This window comes from Dichotomopilus funicola (genome assembly GCF_033296635.1).
Source record: "Dichotomopilus funicola strain CBS 141.50 unplaced genomic scaffold C8A04scaffold_23, whole genome shotgun sequence".
Classification (NCBI taxonomy): domain Eukaryota; kingdom Fungi; phylum Ascomycota; class Sordariomycetes; order Sordariales; family Chaetomiaceae; genus Dichotomopilus; species Dichotomopilus funicola.
The window spans coordinates 112,804-128,686 of record NW_026944044.1 but is presented as its reverse complement, the minus strand read 5'-3'; the positions used below and the strand labels follow the sequence as shown (position 1 = coordinate 128,686).

Here is a 15,883-nt window from a genome sequence, read left to right as displayed (position 1 = left end):
TCTCCAAGCAGCATCGCGCTAATCGAAACCAACAAGTCAGCGGCCCTCGCCCCACTGTCATCATCCTCTGGGTTGAGCTGCATGGCCGCCAAGTCCCAGTTTTGGTCCAGGCCGGATCCTTCTCATCCACCGCGCCCCTCGTGTGTTAAGAATCTGGAAACGGGTGATGAACTACGTGACAACAATGTGGGTAGTTACCGGGGAACCTGAGGGTCACGGGAGAAAAAAATGGATTATTGGTCTGACGGCCGAAGACCGTGATGATTACCGCTTTTTTGTCTCGGCCACAAAGGATTTGATGTCAGCACCACGCTGACAAGAACTTGCAAATTACCGACTGTATGGTTTTCTTCCAACATAACAACCAAAGCTTAAATCCGCGGCGGGGTCTTGTCTAAGGCCATTACTGTATGCTGGAACTTGGAACATTAAGGATTCTAAGCCGACCACGGACTTAGCCGATGCGGACGGCCAATGGGGAATATAATGGCCGTCCCATCAGCGTCGTATCTAGCTGTTGTGAATAAGAGACGTCAATAACTTCACCAAATTACTACATCTTATATTTGTATACATCCACTTAGGTGTAGACTACTAACCTCGCCATCATATCGCGGGTGATATTATCCTTCCGGTTTAGGGATCTCTCGCCTCTCATTTATACCGGTCATCGGCAATAGTGTGGTACAAATCATCGGTTTACAGTTCGACTGGGCTTATCAGTTCAAGGCGGATAAGTTATACGTTAAGAACAGCCGACAGAATCGTGAACTAAGTCAACTATCGAAACACTATCTGAAGAGTGACCGGTAGGTCAGTGATACATACCCGTCTTGAGACAACGAGATAGGTAAAACACCATGAGAAAAGTTAGGGTGCACGTTAACATTTCAATAGTTGTTCATAACCTTCCCGTCGGGGCTAGAAGACACGATGTCGACAGTTAAATCTAAGAAATCCAAATCCAGGGAGTCAACTCCAGAAGAGGAACAGCCAAAAGTAAAGGTCACCGTGAAAAAGAAGCCGTCTACGGAAGACCCGCTGCCAAAAACTAAATCAACGGCGAAGAAAGCAGCGTCCACGGATGATCAAGACAGACAACCAGCACAAACCACCCGAACCCGAACAACGGCGACAACCCAGACCAATAATACATCTGCTACCGCGACTACAAAAATTGAGACAACATCTAAAGCTGCCGTCCAAAAGTCTACCACGACTAACACTACAACAACTACAGCTTCGACTCTACCCACAGCCTCTAGTGCAGCATCAACTTCCTCATCACGCGCTACCACATCCGCTTCAACATCAGCCGCCGCAAGACGCGGTACAGCCCCAACATTACAGACCCTTCCGAACAGGAGAGCCCCTACTCTCCAGCCCCGTGGTCCCAACGTGCCAACCACACCATCGTCGGTCGACACGCCCAGCTCATACACCCATCAGCAGCTCCATGTTCTCGAGAAACAAAGCCGCAAGGCCACGGCGGGCCATATTGTGTATGGTGCGGATTACATCATTCAGCTTCTGTCCAGCCATGAAATCGACTATGCCTTGATGGGAGGGTTCTCGCTGCGGCTGCGTGGCAGCCCGCGGTTGACGCTAGACGTAGATCTAGCGGTGGCCACCACGATGCAGAAGCTGCGGGCGGCGCTGGTTACTGACCCTCGGTAAGATGGAAACGGCCCTTTTGATGCTTGACTGATGATCATTTTGCGATTGAACGGACGAGTTGCTGATCTTTTTTTGATCCTCGGCCGTCTAGAGTACGAATTCCCCAAGGCCCGGTATCAGGTGTCATGCGGGTTTTTGTCCGTGTTGGCGGACAGTTTCACGCTGGGTTGGCCGAAGTCCCGGTGTGCGTGGACTTGATCAGTGAAGGTGTGTACTTTTCAGGTCTCTCATGTAAACTGTCAGCCAGAGTCTATCAAAATGTTGACATACCGCCTTCCTCCACTACTAAGCATCACTCGGTGCCCCGAAGAACGTTCTCGATGCCTCCGAGGAGGTCGATGGCCAAACTGAACGCGGTCCTCGGAAGTACCGCCTCCTCGACGTCAAGCACCTCCTCAAAGCTAAGATGGCCGCCTTCACATCCCGTGGCGGCGGCGAGTCCAACGATTTTGGGGATATTATGTGGCTTCTCAACAGCGAGTTTGCGACACGTGTGTGGGAGGTAAGCGGTGCGGTACCGATGGATCAAAGGAAGGCATTTATGGAGTTTATGACTGTGCAAGGCGCTCAGAGAGGTCTCACGGCTGCGCAAATTCAGTATGTGAAGAAAATTTTGAAGGTGGAATAAATTATAGGAGAACTGGTAAGGTCGATATCAGGCAAGGTGTATGTACATTGAATCTGAAGTGGAAAGACATAGTTTCGAAGATAAACCAATTTTTTCCCTGGGGGAATTAGTTGGGTAAATGATTCTCTTGGTGTAAAATGTAAAGGTTTCGACGCCACCTCAATCCTCGACTGTCAACTCCATTGAAGTGATAAAATGTGGAAGTGCTGAAACCAAGAGTGAGTTGACCGGGTGCAAGTGCCCGATCGCTAGGCACTGGTGTGTCATTACACTGGCGGGTTCTAGGCTGCCGCTCGAACCTCCAAACTTGGACTTTTCAATCCCAGGTTTCCCAACTCACAAACGACCCGGAAACGAGCGACACAAACAAAAGTCGGTGCATTTTCTTTAATGATAACGAATACAACAGCTCGATCAAAATTATACCGCGCGCGTTTACTCGCATTGATTTCTCGTCAAAGCAAGTTCTGTAACAAGTTCCCCAGCATGGCAGATTCAGCGGACGACATGGACGAGGAGGTCCAGCCCGAGACATTGAGCCCTAAAACATACCATCCAGCACAGGCGAAATCAGAGAATTCGACATCAACGGAAAATCCACCTTCAAAATCAAAGACAGCTTCAACGCGGAACGCTTTCACTGAGTTGATGGCGCCGAAACCAAAAGCTCCAGTATCACAACAACCCCAATCTCTCGCGAACAAGGCCTCCCAAGTCATCCGCGGCCGTTGGCGCGGTGCTCTAGTCGAGTACATCGACCATCCCGAACGCTTCCCGAACGAGGTTCTCCGCGTGACAACCAACACAGTCCTGATCAAGGACGCTTTCCCCAAGGCAACAGTGCATCTTCTCCTGCTCCCGCGCTCCCCCGCGCATTACCTCCTCCACCCGCACACAGCCTTTATGGACAAGGAGTTCCTAGCTATGATGCGCGAGGAGGCCGCCGTCGGTGTACGCCTGGCCACCGCCGAACTCTCCCGCCGATTAGGGTCCTTCTCAGCCACCAACCGGGCCCGTGACGCGGCGTTGAACCATCTGAATGACGTCAGCGCCGGCGACGACGACACCGGCGAGGCAAAACCCATCGAGGAGCTCCCGCTACCCCCGGGCCGGGACTATGAAAGCGAGATCCTAGTTGGCACACACGCGCACCCATCGATGGCCCATCTACACGTGCATATCGTGTCGCGAGACATGCACTCGGACCGGATGCGCCATCGCAAGCACTACAACAGTTTCACGACCCCATTTCTTGTGCCGCTTGCCGACCAGCCGCTGGCCGCAGACGACGCACGCCGTGAGACAAGGTATCAGAATGCCAACTTAGGACGGGAGTTGGTGTGCTGGAGGTGTGGGAGAGTGTTTGGGAATAAATTCGCAGAGTTGAAAAAGCATTTGGAGACCGAGTTTGTGAGATGGAGAGAGGAGTAATTAAGTCTGTAGGATGATGTGAAGATGTGTGTGATGATTCATAGGAGGCGGAAGATTTGATGATAACCTCTTTTCTGTCCTTTTCTCATCAATACTCACACATCAAGCTCACCAAATGGAAGGCAGTGGTTTGCCTGTAAATAATTCGGATTTTAGTTCTCATGTGGTGGACTCAAGACCCAACGAAACAAACCAGGGTGAATTGTGTTGGGGCTCAAGGTTTAACCAGGAGCGTAGCTTGTAGGTGGGGGTGATAACCTCACCAACTCAACCATTTTCATGTCGGGATTGAAGAGAGTCCGAGCCACCCAAGTCCGAACCCGTTTGTCAGCATGCCTGAAGCTTGTCGCCGAATCAAGTGAACCGAAATGTAGTAAGTAGATGAGGGAGGTATGGCAAGTACAACCCCAACCGTGACGGATGATGTTTGGCCGGCATTACGTCGTTGAACCTCTCGCCCTGGACCAAACCCCTCATATGCCTGAATTCCGGTTGAGGGATGTATAAATAACATACCATTTACCCCATTAAGGCGCCGGCCGTTCTTCTCATCATTCCCATCGGCCCTCGACTTCTCACAACTGCTTTCTTCCCCCCGCCGCGTTCAACATACAATCGACAACATGACTTCCACCGTCGTCCTCATCACTGGCGGCAACCGGGGTATTGGGGAAGGTCTAGTCGGCCGATTCCTAGCCCAACCACACCACGTGAGTAGACAGTCGCGTTAACGGTAAACAAATGCCCACTTCATATCTTAACCAGGACACCAGACCGTCATAGCCGCCGTGCGCAATCCCGAGCACCCCACTTCCCAGTCCCTAGCCAACCTCACCCGCGGGACCGGGAGCACGCTCATCACGATCCGGTATGATGCGGGTGAAGAAGCGAGCGCAGCAGCTGTCGTCGACGAGCTCCAGTCCAAGCACGGTGTTGACCATCTGGACACAGTGGTCGCAAACGCAGGCATCTCGCGTGACTGGCCGCTGGTCAAGGATGTGAAGCTGGCTGTCATTGAGGAGCATGTGAGGGTGAATGTGTTGGGTGTCATTGCTCTGTACCAGGCAACGCGAGACTTGCTCCAAAAGTCTAAGAACCCGATTTTCGCTCCCATGGGGTCGTCTGGGGGCTCGCTAGGGTAAGTTTGGCCGTCGATCTTGCTTCTAGAACGGTGAAAGATGGAGAGAGGTCTTGAAACTCGAAGAGATATGCTGACTTAGGCCTTGGCTATTACTCATAGCAATCAACCTCCCGTTCCCAGCGCCTCATATGCTGGCTCCAAGTGCATGCTCAATTGGTACGGCGTGCGTATCCACGGCGAAGACGAGTGGCTCACTAGCATTATCCTCGACCCGGGATGGACCAAGACCGACATGGGCTGGCGGGCCGCCGAGGTGTTCGGGAACTTCGGGTTTAGCGAGCCTTGGGTTGAGCTAGAGGATTCCATTAACGGATTGTTCAAGGTGTTGACGACAGCAACGAGAGAGAAGTGGGGTGGGAAGTTTGTCGCGTATACTGGGGAAATTCAAGCCTGGTGAGAGAGACCAAACGTTGGGAGGCAAAGCACCAAACCCAAGCCTTCATCTTCTACCTTCTCCTAGTTGTAGAATATGTGACTAGCTTGGCCTGCGAAAAACCGAAGTTGTCCGGTAGACCTCAAAGGACATCGGGTTTCCATTTAATCATGTAACTTTCAGTTCGAACGGGGATGAGTTGTTTCCCATAAGTTTAGTTTCGGTGTGATTTTATACAATACCTATAATACTCTAGATTATTCCATCCAACGAGGCTTAATTTGCCATGTAGGAGGTGTATCTCTGAGGGCACTCTTCTTTCATCAGCGCCGGGAAGACGGCCGTGAAAAGATGAAGAATAACTAAGGATCAAAACTTCTCGTCTTTTTGCAGGAAGATACTCGGTTTTTCCCGCCTCCCCTCCCGCGATTGTTTCTTCTTAGTAGCCCATATGGATGTTACCTCTTCTTTCCCGCGACTTTTTCGTAGGAATGTACTTTCCTTTTTCAGCGGGTATTTCTCACCCCCAACCCCCCAGTAGCCACCGTTTGCGCGCCCCAACAGGCGAGCATTGCGCGGCGGCCTTTGTCTCAGGGCCCAGACTCAAACCCCTGGAGCCCTGCTGCCAAAGAACATTCTGCAGCTTCCTGCATACCGGACGAATCCGGCAAAATATACGCCGATCACCCGAGACGGTCATGGATACGAGGACCAAGGTGCGGCTGATGTGTGCTGTCTGGGCGGAAGTTGCCTGTGCGACGCTGCACGTTCCTGCGATTTTCTGCGTCGAGTCTCGAGTTCGTGGCCGAAAACGGTGGGTGTTGATAACGTTTTCGACGAGAGCTCTCGGCTGCTAAAAAAAGAGGCATACTATGAAGTCATAGTATATTCGTATACCGGAGTTTTTAAGAGAAGCAACCGCAAGCAAACGGCGGAAAAAGTTTCCAGCCCTGCGGCATTGTGGAAGCCACCGTCACCCCCAAGCTAACCATATTTCCGGAAGCTCGTTAGCAGGGTGGGAGCCAAGTTCTTGGGCGACAACTAGCAGCCAGTGAGGCACTGGGCGCGATCGAACCTGCCGCTTCAGCTCGGTTCTGGGCCGAGCCTGGGCGGCCCGCGCCCGGGGGGTAAGGGAATATTGGGAGGCTGCAGTGAAACCTTTTTTTCGATGGATCCGTGATGGTTTGTTTTCGGACGCAGGATGCGTTGGACCCATGGGGCGGAAAGCGAGGGAGGGGGAATGAAGCTATAAAGAGCGCGGCCGGTTGGTTCGGTGGTTCAACGCTCGCGGGAGACTTTTAAAATATACCCTCTCTCGCGCGACTTCGAGTTGTCATTTCGGTAACGCCAGCATCATGAATCGCAAGATCATCCCGGCGCTGCTTGCCAGCGCTGTTACGGCTTCAGCTTGCACCATCCCAACAGACCCTCTTGATAACAACATTGCGTACCCGTTCCGAGCTCAGGTCCAGAATGCCACCCGGCCTGAAGTCCACAACAAGTATATGAACCTGTTTGAAGCTGGTGGCGGTGATCGTCATCTCTTCATCGGGCCCGTCGGTGTGCCTACCTACGACCTGACGCTTGTCGACGGCGTCATCAACCATGTCCCGGATGGGGTGCGCGCCGTGATCGGTGGGGAGGTGTGTTCTGTTCCCACCCGTTCCGGGTCTAGTCGTAGTACAATGGCCAGCTCACATAAGTTACCAAGTTCTCGGAGATCGACCACACCACGAAGATGTTCATGACTGGCCGAGGTGACCCACGAGCCATCTTCAAGCCGACCTACGCCTGCAACCCAGACACAGACGCGCTTCAGATTGAGCTTCGGTTCGTGACCTGGCAAGATCAGCCCACGGGCGGCCACATCTGTGTTCGTTCTTCATTTGAAGAGAGCCACGAGTTCCGGTACTACCCGCCGGGCAACACACGTATGCGCTCCCCTTGCCTCCCTTGTTGATCCTTCCACCAAAAGAAGCCGTATTAACCCCATAGCCAGTGGTCGACCCCAACCGCGAGTGCATCAAAGTCACTCTCGTGGTGATTCCCACGACCGACCTCCCTCCTCAAACCAGCACCACACTCTCCACCTCCACTATCCCAGCAACTTCCACCACAACGACCTCCACCAGGACTTCCACCGCAACTAGTACCCCCAGCAGCGCTCCGTTCGTTGACCTCACCTCCTCCGGCTTCCGTTTCGTCGGCTGCGCGCCCGAGGAACGCTGGACGACTGACGGCGCTTTCCGCACACTCCCCGACGCGTCCACGTCGACAGATACCAACACCAATGCCGCGTGCGCGGCGTTTTGTACGGCGGGCGGGTTCAAGTACGCGGGCACCGAATGGAGCCGCGAGTGCTGGTGTGGTAAGGCAGTGGTCGCGACGCGCTGGCCCGCGACAACACTGGCTAGCCTGGAGGGCTGCAACTTCCGGTGCACGGGTGACGAGGGTGAGATTTGCGGCGGTGATGCGCGTTTGAGTTTGTATGAGAAGTGTGATAGTGGGGAGGCCTGCGAGAATGTGGTGTTTACTTAACTTGAGTTGGTGCTAGTTAGATCCCGTCTAGTCGTGTTCAAGACTTTTGTGCCGATTTTACCCAGGGGCCTGTGAAACGAAAAGACTGTCAAAATTGGTCATCAAGAACGTGATAACATTGGTGAGCCGTGAAATGGTTGGTTGAGGATTAGGTACAGATTACTGATCCCTCGGCGTTTCGGGGTTGTGTATACGGGATTGAGACCGTCGAGGAAAGCGAAACGCGCACATGAGGCAAGCATCAGGGGAGCGGGGTTAGGGTTTAAATCGGCGGGTTGGAGGTGGGGAATATCAACGAAAGCCGGAGAAGAAAATACTGGGGAAGGAATCAGATTATCTTGTTTCTATACGTAAATTTTGAGTCCGAATATAGCTTGACTTGTCACCCAGATCGACGTGCATTTACACTACCTCGTTGTGTAATCGAGGTTTCCACATGCGGTCTCGTTGGTTCATGAAGTCGGAAGAACCGTGGGTCGCGCCATCGGCCCAGTGACAAATCTGAGGGCCCTGGATTACATCATTCGCTGGAATCCACCCCGCGACCTCTGCAGAATCGGCCCTCATAAACCCTCACTTCCGCCCGGCGCAAACATCCCACGCTCCCAATGAATACCAGACTACTTCGCCCCGCCTTCAGGACCTTTCGAGGAATTCCACCAACAGTGACAAGAAACACCACGAGACAGTTCACAGCCAGCTCGCCCAAGATGGCCATCTTCAACATTACTTCGTAAGTCCCGCCTTGTCCTTCTCCTAGTTCCTCTCAGCTATTGATGGGGGGCCCCGGACATTCACTTGGTGCTACCTTTTACCCCTACACCTGTAGACACGGGCTAATACGTTTTCTGTTGCAGGCACGAGCAGTTCAAAGAGACGATTCAGAAGAACCCGGTCGTCATCCTCGACGCCTTCGCGACATGGTGCGGTCCTTGCAGGGCTATTGCGCCCCAGATGGCCAAGTTCGTCCTCCCACCCACATCCTCCCCGCTCACCACCACTACCCCACCCCCAAATCGTTATGGTTACAAGCAGACTAACACCGCGTCATCACACAGTTGGTCCGAAAACCCCGAGTTCAAAGACAAGACGCTCTTTGCCAAGTTCGATGTTGACCAGCTCCCCGACCTTGCCCAAGAACTCGGAATCCGCGCTATGCCGACCTTCTTTTTCTTTGAGAACGGCGAGAAGGTGGACGAGTTCGTCGGTGCCAACCCCGCCCGGGTACTGAACCTTATTAAGAAGTATAACCCGGAAGAGGCTGCTGTGTCCGCTGCTGCACCAGCTGCCGACAACGAAAGCAAGAACGAGAGCGAGACTGAGAACACCGAGGAGCCGAAGTCGGCGTAAAGACTATAATGGATGGGGCTTACATCGCCAGTCGGTATGCGGCTGCTAATTATAGAGGAGGATAGCAAGGTTTTTGTGCAGGCATTCATTTTCATTGTCGATACCAAAACGGAAATACAGTCAGGTCAAACAACTCAATATTCCAATTTACCCTGGTGGCGCAAGCAAGTCCAGCGTCATACAATTAATTGCCTGGCACTTTTAACAAGTGAGATCAAAACATCCTTTATTTCGGGTCCGCTGTTTAGAAAAGGGTATTCTCAGACGCCGCAAGGCTCCCTTGGAAAAACACGCGTTAAAATCGTGCTTGTTAGCTCACGGTGCCTGACGAAGATACGAATGTCGGAGTTAAGAAAAGTAAATAAAGCAGGCAACAGGGGCGTAACGTGCAATTATCCTGGCCATTGAACAATGTAGTAAATGATACGACTCAGATAACGGTTCCCCATGTCAAATGCGTCGAAGCAAAAATACAGGTAAAGAGGGATGGATGAGGATAGTTGAAAGGGGAAAAAATGGGGGCCACCCGGGGATTGAACCCGGGACCTCTCGCAACAGAAGCTGTAGGGTGAACCCTAAGCGAGAATCATACCACTAGACCAGCGGCCCTTGAAATGAGGATACTACAAGTTGCTGATATGAGGTTTATCAATGTGTGAATGTAACTTCGTACCTTTCTCTCAATCCTCGTGGCACAAACGTTTTGTCGTTGACTCTCCGGTGTCATGTAACGTACTCAATCCCGGAAACCATTTCGGAGTCCCGTTATCTAATAAACGGCTTTACGCCCTGAAAGTGAAGGCTGTGGGCCCAGGGAGCTTCACCCCTCCTATCCTCCATAAGGCGGCTCGTTAGGCGACTTAGTCTCTCTCAAAGCACTTGACTTCATCGAAGAGGATCCTCAAAACATAGGGTAACAGGAGCAATCAGCACAATAAACGAGGTAAAAGTTGTATCTTGGAGAGCAGAAAGAAGGCTGTTTCTGATCAAGGGCTGTGCGGCTGCTGTCGGCAGCGGTGTGCGGGGTGACCTCCGCCAATAACTCAACGCCGAGCCCCCTAGTCTTCGGTGTAATTCGAGGACGAGTTGACCCATTTCTTCTCTGTTGACAACCGCCAGCTGTTATCTCTGACCAATTCCTGTCCTATATAATTCCCTCGGCGGTCCATTTTAGGGACTCCCCATTTCCCCCCACCTGTTACCCGACAGCTCCTTAAATCATTACGTTTTTTTAGAGCAGGCCGAGGTCAAGATGCCAAACATAGTGGTTCTGGGGTAAGCAAACAAAGCACCGGCACGCCCATCGCTCTGCGCCCCGTGATCTCAAGGCCGTTGCTAACCCCTCAACAGTGCTGGTGTGAGCGGTCTCACCTGTGCTCTGCTCCTGGCGAAGGAAGAGGGAAACAATGTGACTGTCATTGCCAAGCACATGCCTGGCGACTATGACATCGAGTACACCTCTCCATGGGCTGGCGCCAACGTCCTGCCGTAAGCTACTACCTTCAATGGCTATGGAAGCGATCCGCGTGTCATTAACTAATGGATGTTTACCCGGTAGAATGAACTCTGAAAAAGACAGCCGCTGGGAACGACGCACTTGGCCCGAACTCCGCCGGCTGGCGGCCGAGGTTCCGGAAGCGGGGCTACACTTTCAGAGTCAGTCAACCCCTTCTCCTTGACTCACTCCTTCTGCGTTGAGTGAGGCCCGGGACTGACACCACCCCTAGCTGCCCGCGTGCTACGCCGGCAGGCCGACGTTTCCTCTGGGTTAAAGGTCGCGCTCTCGGACGGGCTCTTCCAGCAATCCCCCTGGTATGCCGACCTCATGGATGACTTCCGCGAACTCCCCGCGAGTGAACTGCCGTCCGGGATCCACTCGGCCTGCGAGTTTACTTCTGTCTGCATCAACACCCCTGTATACCTCTCCTGGCTTGTCGGCCAATGCGTGAAACTAGGCGTCAAGTTCAAACGAGCTACGCTGAACCATGTGAACGAGGCCGCAGGGATGTCGGCTCACGGCGAGGGCGGAAAGGCGGATGTGGTGGTGAATGCGTCCGGGTTGTTAGCATGCCGTTTGGGCGGGGTGATGGACGCCAAAGTGATACCAGCGCGGGGCCAGATTGTCGTGGTGCGCAACCAGGCGGGTGGCTTGATGCCGACAGCGAGCGGGACTGATGATGGCGAGGAGGAAATCCTGTACATCATGCAGCGGGCTGCGGGCGGCGGCACAGTGTTGGGCGGTACCTACATGAAGGGTAACTGGGAGGCGAATCCGGATCCGAATATCGCGATACGGATTATGAAGCGAGCGGTGGAAGTGCATCCGGAGTTGACCGGGGGTAAGGGCATCGAGGCGTTGGATGTGATCCGGCATGGAGTTGGGTTACGGCCCTGGAGAGAGGGCGGAGTGAGGCTTGAGAAGGAGAAGATTGGTAGGACGTGGGTGGTACATAATTATGGACACGCCGGATGGGGTTATCAGGGGAGCTATGGATGTGCGGAGAGGGTGGTCGAGCTGGTGGACGAAGTTGTCGAGAGGCGAAAGAGGGAATCAAAGCTCTGATATGGAGGTTATGACATCGGAGAAAAGTTCGCAGCTTATGTACATGTACCTAGGTAATCGAAGCATGCTGACGACCACGCTCAAATTGGAGATGGAAAGTGGAAGGGGTTCTGACATGTAAGCGGCCATGGGAAAAAATTCGAAAGGAACCGCCGTCCGGTAATTTACAGGAGTAACTGTGCGCTGAATCTTTAGCGTATTCCAGGCGGTGCACGGCCCATTCACACCCCGAAGCCTGAGAGCCACGCTGCCGGAGCGACTCCCAATGGCAACGCGTCCTCAACACAAAGCCCAAACTCTTGTCGTAACATCTCGATTCTCGAGCGGCCACGCTCGATGTCGACGGCGACATCATGACGAACCCAGACCCCCCAATTGCGGCCCGCGCAACCCACTTTGTCTTCGACATCCTCAACGGTCGCCATGCGCTCTCCAGCCTCATCCCTCCCCTACTCTTCCTCGCCGACGCGCTGCTGTGCGCCGTAATTATCTGGAAGATACCCTGTATGCACACCTAGCTTCCCCATATCCACACCCTCGAGAAACTAACCTCTCGCTCCCTGAAAGACACCGAAATCGACTGGAAAGCCTACATGCAGCAGATCGGGCAAATTGTCTCGGGGGAACGCGATTACCCTCTCATCCGCGGCGACACCGGCCCCTTAGTCTACCCAGCTGCGCACGTCCTTGTCTACCGTGCGCTCTACCACCTCACCGATGAGGGCCTCAACATCCTGCTGGCACAACGATTGTTTGCCGGTGTTTATATGACTGCTTTGGCCGTGGTCATGGCCTGCTACCGGAAGGCAGGCGTGCCGCCATATGTCCTTCCACTGTTGGTGCTGTCGAAGCGACTGCATAGTGTGTTTGTGCTAAGGTGTTTTAACGACTGCTTTGCGGCGTTGTTTCTGTGGGCGGCGGTGTTCTTCTGGCAGCGGAAGTCATGGACGGCCGGGGCATTGGCATATACATTGGGACTAGGTGTTAAGATGTCGCTGCTGTTGGTATTGCCGGCTGCGGGTGTGGTCCTACTGTTCGGTGCGGGGTTTGCGACGAGTTTACGGCTTGCGGTGACAATGGGGCTGGTGCAGGTCCTTACTGCTGTGCCGTTTTTGTCGAAGAACCCTTGGGGTTACTTGAGCCGTGCGTTTGAGCTGTCGAGGCAGTTTTTCTTCAAGTGGACGGTCAACTGGCGATTTGTGGGCGAAGATGTGTTTCTCAGCCGCTGGTTTTCACTGGCGCTCTTGGGCCTGCACGTTGTGGTCCTGGCGGTGTTCTTGACTAGCCGGTGGCTGAAACCCGCGAACAAGTCGTTGACACAATTGGCGATCCCCATGACCCTCGGCAAATCTCCCTTCACGGAACAGGAACAGCGCGTGGTTGCCCGGGATATCACGCCTCGGTTTATTATGACGATTATTCTATCCTCCAACGTCATCGGCCTCCTCTTTGCGCGGTCTCTCCACTACCAATTCTACGCCTATCTCGCCTGGTCGACCCCGTTCCTTCTTTGGCGCAGCGGCGCTCACCCCGTCCTGCTATACGCCCTCTGGGCGGCCCAGGAATGGGCGTGGAACGTGTACCCGAGCACGTCGGTGAGCTCAGGCGTTGTCGTGGGAGTTCTCGCTGTTACGGTGGCCTTCATTTGGCACGGTACTCGCGATGACGCGGGGCCGAAGAGGGGTGCAGCTAAGGACGAGGCGGCCAAGCGATAATGTGAATAATGCGTGTCGGCTGCTGATCCAATTCTTGCAATCGACCCAGCACACCTACGCAGTAGATCACTCCTCGTCTGAGTCACTAGGTGGCAGTTTACCAACGGTCGAATTGTCGTCCTCGTCTTCGCCGAACGTGTTTTTGACGAAGTTCTTCGGCCTGCATACATCAAACATCACGGTCAGCCACCGCCTGATCCACGGCTAAAGAGGGCCAACCTACCAGTACGGCTGCTTACGCCACGCCTTCTCGTCGCGCACGATGTTGATGATTTCACCCATGACCTTGCTGGTCTTTAATCGTTCCTCTGCTGACGCGAGGTCCACCAACACATATCCGCCGCGCCTGACAAAGATGGTGTTACGGAACTTTGGCTCGAGTTCTAAGGTGGCGGTCTTGCCGTTGGGCAGCTCGCAAGTGTAGAGGCTGTTGCCCTCGGCCCTGACGATTCGCGCGACGAATTGGGTCTCAGTCAACTCGTCGGGGGGCGTGGTCGACTCCTGTGCGGCCGCAAGAACAGCGGCTCGTCTTGGTTTACCCATAGCTATCTCGAGTGCGAGGTATTGCTGGCGGCAACGCGGGTGGTTCGAAAAGTCTCGAAGCTTGCAGAGCTAGATTTCACCCCACTAGAAGAAGTGCTTGAAATTTAAAGTTTCCGTGGTGGGGCAAATTCACCCCACGCGATAGAAGCCCACCTCAGGGACTGCATGTATCTGGTCCGCAATCTAGCGGGTGTGCAGCAAGAAAGCAGCCAAGGTGCCTTAGGGACTGTACAGATGAACGCAGCTCTAATCAGGGGGCATTATGTGGGGAGAACATAAGGCGTCCTGTCCGTATATTTTACAGGAGCGCGGCACCTCAATGATCAATCGGAGAAAACGCTACGGCACCAAGGTTCCGCGCTTAATAAAGATGTCGACCGTGACCTCGTTCTACTAGTTCTCATTGCGAGCCGGCGCTCCCTGCCGACACCGGCCGCAATCCTCGCCGGGACCCCGCTGCAAAACGCCCCTCAAATCGGCTCAGCGGGTGCCGAAACGTGCGGTCAGTATTGATCGGCCGCGCAGTGCAGGACTCGTAGCGGGGCCGAACGCCGTGTTCGCCCTCTCTCCTTCGCCCACGAGCGTGTCTGCTCATACGCCAAGCGGATTTCGCAGTATTGTTAGAGAACAAAGAGAACTGACTCTGACGCGACCCGCCTAAATCTGCGAGTAGAAGTGTATTTCGTCTCTGCTACCCCACCCGTGGCCCTTATTCACATTCAACCCTCAACTCAGACTCTTGACGGTCACTTACCACCTCACGCCTGCCGGACTTACTCACCTCACAACCCCTCTCACCTCCGTAACTTCACAGAACAGGCAAGATGGGATCAGCATTGCCCATTGCGCTTCCGGCGCTCAAGACGAACCCCAAGTTCATCTTTTTTACCGACTTTGACGGCACTATCACTGTCCAAGACAGCAATGACTACATGACCGACAACCTCGGATTCGGGACCGCCTTGCGCAAGGAGGGCAACGCCGACGTCTTGTACGGCCGCCGCGACTTCCGCGACTCGTTCCGGGACATGCTCGACAGCGTCAAGACTCCCTTCAACGAGTGTATCGACATCCTCCGTCAGAACATCACCCTCGACCCAGGCTTCAAAGCCTTCTTCGAGTGGGCTAGCGAGAACAATGTGCCCATTGTTGTGCTCAGCGGTGGCATGACTCCTGTCATTCGTGCCTTGCTTGCTCATCTGCTTGGCGAGGAGGCCGTGGACACGCTGCAGATTGTGAGCAACGATGTTGCGCCGCGGGACGGGAAGAGCATCAACGAGGAAGGCGGGTGGCAAATTGTCTTCCATGACGACAGGTAAGGTCTTGTTTATGGGGTGTTATGGCTACAACTGATGACCAGTTTACTGACATCTTTGTAGCGGCTTCGGCCACGATAAGTCTCTCGAGATCCGCCCCTACGCTCGGCTCCCGGCCGAGGAGAGGCCGGTTCTCTTCTATGCCGGTGATGGTGTTTCTGACCTTTCGGCCGCTAAGGAGACTGATTTGTTGTTCGCGAAGTCCGGTCGCGGTATGTTCTCTATTCTTTCTTAACGAAGGCTCTCAAACTGACCCTCAACTAGATCTTGTCACCTACTGCGAGAAGGAGGAAGTTGTATTCACCACCTTCAACGATTTCTCTGACATCCACAACACGGTCAAGGAAATCGTGGCCGGCAAGTTGACGGTCAAGGAGGCCGCCACGGGCAGGAAGTAGATAAGGATACCCACGCAGGTCCGTTGGAATAGGGCCTACGTCACGAAAATAGAGCGATAGACGATAGAGAGAACTTTGGCAATTTGAGAACTTTCACCGCGCGCAGATCGCTTCATTTCTCCTGACGCCCTCCCACTATTCAAGAACGGATACTTAACAAAGAGAAGCCGCCCCTAGGCCATCGCTCGTCATCAACGCCCGCTAGCACAC

The 15,883-nt window shown here is 53.8% G+C and overlaps 7 protein-coding genes and 1 non-coding gene across 8 annotated transcripts; 6 read left to right on the top strand and 2 right to left on the bottom strand.

Moving 5' to 3' along the window:
- Nucleotides 1–1,802: 1,802 nt before the first annotated feature.
- Nucleotides 1,803–3,736, top strand: C8A04DRAFT_36517 (uncharacterized protein; the record flags this gene model as incomplete). Its single annotated transcript, XM_062783552.1, has 3 exons — nt 1,803–1,884; nt 1,968–2,233; nt 2,951–3,736. The coding sequence occupies 3 exons, from the start codon at nt 1,803–1,805 to the stop codon at nt 3,734–3,736; spliced, it is 1,134 nt and encodes a 377-aa protein (XP_062637889.1).
- A 623-nt stretch (nt 3,737–4,359) lies between these two features.
- Nucleotides 4,360–5,274, top strand: C8A04DRAFT_36516 (uncharacterized protein; the record flags this gene model as incomplete). Its single annotated transcript, XM_062783551.1, has 3 exons — nt 4,360–4,446; nt 4,510–4,874; nt 4,977–5,274. The coding sequence occupies 3 exons, from the start codon at nt 4,360–4,362 to the stop codon at nt 5,272–5,274; spliced, it is 750 nt and encodes a 249-aa protein (XP_062637888.1).
- A 1,331-nt stretch (nt 5,275–6,605) lies between these two features.
- Nucleotides 6,606–7,788, top strand: C8A04DRAFT_36515 (WSC domain-containing protein; the record flags this gene model as incomplete). Its single annotated transcript, XM_062783550.1, has 3 exons — nt 6,606–6,893; nt 6,971–7,181; nt 7,250–7,788. The coding sequence occupies 3 exons, from the start codon at nt 6,606–6,608 to the stop codon at nt 7,786–7,788; spliced, it is 1,038 nt and encodes a 345-aa protein (XP_062637887.1).
- A 710-nt stretch (nt 7,789–8,498) lies between these two features.
- C8A04DRAFT_36514 (thioredoxin-like protein) lies at nt 8,499–9,138 on the top strand (the record flags this gene model as incomplete). The annotated part of the gene is made up of 3 exons (XM_062783549.1): nt 8,499–8,521; nt 8,646–8,750; nt 8,847–9,138. The coding sequence occupies 3 exons, from the start codon at nt 8,499–8,501 to the stop codon at nt 9,136–9,138; spliced, it is 420 nt and encodes a 139-aa protein (XP_062637886.1).
- A 518-nt stretch (nt 9,139–9,656) lies between these two features.
- On the bottom strand, nt 9,657–9,747 carry C8A04DRAFT_t60. The gene has a single exon. It is a non-coding gene; the product is annotated as a tRNA-Pro (tRNA).
- Nucleotides 9,748–10,390: 643 nt separating this feature from the next.
- Nucleotides 10,391–13,416, top strand: C8A04DRAFT_36513 (ALG3 protein-domain-containing protein; the record flags this gene model as incomplete). The annotated part of the gene is made up of 5 exons (XM_062783548.1): nt 10,391–10,413; nt 10,489–10,626; nt 10,697–10,794; nt 10,866–11,665; nt 12,244–13,416. The coding sequence occupies 5 exons, from the start codon at nt 10,391–10,393 to the stop codon at nt 13,414–13,416; spliced, it is 2,232 nt and encodes a 743-aa protein (XP_062637885.1).
- A 66-nt stretch (nt 13,417–13,482) lies between these two features.
- Nucleotides 13,483–13,959, bottom strand: C8A04DRAFT_11388 (uncharacterized protein; the record flags this gene model as incomplete). The annotated part of the gene is made up of 2 exons (XM_062776952.1): nt 13,483–13,576; nt 13,640–13,959. The coding sequence occupies 2 exons, from the start codon at nt 13,957–13,959 to the stop codon at nt 13,483–13,485; spliced, it is 414 nt and encodes a 137-aa protein (XP_062637884.1).
- An 824-nt stretch (nt 13,960–14,783) lies between these two features.
- On the top strand, nt 14,784–15,673 carry C8A04DRAFT_27696 (HAD-like domain-containing protein; the record flags this gene model as incomplete). The annotated part of the gene is made up of 3 exons (XM_062780384.1): nt 14,784–15,274; nt 15,339–15,487; nt 15,540–15,673. The coding sequence occupies 3 exons, from the start codon at nt 14,784–14,786 to the stop codon at nt 15,671–15,673; spliced, it is 774 nt and encodes a 257-aa protein (XP_062637883.1).
- Between the last annotated feature and the right edge of the window lie 210 nt (nt 15,674–15,883).